Here is a 1,419-nt window from a genome sequence, read left to right as displayed (position 1 = left end):
TGTGCATATAAGGCTATGTGGGACTGTACTATTTATATTCATAGATATCTTCTTCATTCTGATTTTCGTTGTCATTTTCCTCATCGTCTTTCTATTATGCGTTTCATATCTGCCTCTTTCGACTTCTTCACCATTTTCCTCTACATTGTTCATGTTTATCATGTCCCTGTTTCATCTCTTTTTAAATTTTTCAACTGCTTTTTTTTCCATTTCTCGTGTGTCGTTTTCGAGTCATGGCATTCTGCATGTGCTTCTATGGTTCTATACAATCTATGAATTATTTTCTTTCACCAACTCCATTAGTCTGTTCAATTTCCCATTGTGTATCAGCACTTTATTCCACCTTCTCTCCTCCTTCTCTCCTCCTTCTCTCCTTCTACTTCTCGTCTCACCCTTCTCCCTATGTACAAACCCTTCTCCTCCTTATCATGACACTCTTCTTTTTCATAACCCTGTTTTTCATCTGATTTTAAGACTCAAAATTTTGTTTTCTCAGAAAGCTTTTCTGTACTGCTTCTTTTATAATCTGTTTTATTTAACAGAACTTTGAGTTTTAATAAGATTGAGAAAATCGAACATGGAATCTTCCAAAATCTTACCAATTTACAGAAATTGTAAGTTCAATCTTTGTTAATAATATTTAGTTCACGTAATATCACTAGAAATTTCATGTCTTCTCTTTATTACTCTCTCTCTCTCTCTCTCTCTCTCTCTCTTTCTCTCTCTCTCCCTGCTTTTCAAATTTATATTCTATCATTGTATTTCCGTTTATCGGTGTATGAAGATATGTACGAGTGTATGTGTCTTTCTGGGAGCGAACTGTTTATAAATCATCCTGTCACACTAATGAAATACATTACTCACATACAGATAAAGACAAAGCGTGAGGGACATACTTTCATCGAGAGTTACTACACGTAACGATTACAAGTTTTATTAATATTTAGGGATTTTTCAGATTTCAAAAAGGAATTCGTTTTTTTTTTCGAGGAACAGCGATTTCAGAAACTTTCTGAGTTAAATACGCATACACAATCACATTTACAGACGCGCATACACACGCACGTGCACACGCACACATACACACATAGATATACAGGCACAGGTGTTAATGTAGTAAGAAGGTTCCTACAAACCACATGCTCCTAAACTCAGTGGCACTCTGTGGCACCCTGTGGCACCCCGTACGCGTGAATTTTCCTTTTACTTCGAGTCAACCAATTCCTTTGAGTGGATTTTGTAGACGGAAACTGAAACAAGCCAGTCGTATGATGTATGTATGATGCATATATGAGTGTCTTTGCGTTTCATTTTGTCTCCAACCACCTCTTAACAATCTGGTGTGTTTCCCACGTTGTCACTTAACGGTTCCCAACTAAATAACTGCCCAACTGCATAAGTAACAAGCCTGCAGAAATA

At 36.6% G+C, this 1,419-nt stretch overlaps 1 protein-coding gene across 1 annotated transcript in view; it reads left to right on the top strand.

Annotated features, from left to right (window-relative positions):
- The window catches only part of LOC106877839 (leucine-rich repeat-containing protein 15), a 20,160-nt gene that overhangs the window by 14,006 nt on the left and 4,735 nt on the right, over positions 1-1,419 (top strand). The window contains exon 7 of the mRNA XM_014926870.2: positions 543-614. Within this exon, the coding sequence (XP_014782356.2) occupies positions 543-614 (72 nt within the window). The remainder of the gene's footprint in view (positions 1-542; positions 615-1,419) is intronic.

Source organism: Octopus bimaculoides, chromosome 30, assembly GCF_001194135.2.
Source record: "Octopus bimaculoides isolate UCB-OBI-ISO-001 chromosome 30, ASM119413v2, whole genome shotgun sequence".
NCBI classification, from domain to species: domain Eukaryota; kingdom Metazoa; phylum Mollusca; class Cephalopoda; order Octopoda; family Octopodidae; genus Octopus; species Octopus bimaculoides.
Note: the sequence above shows the minus strand (reverse complement) of the source record. Positions and strands in the feature narration are given on the sequence as shown.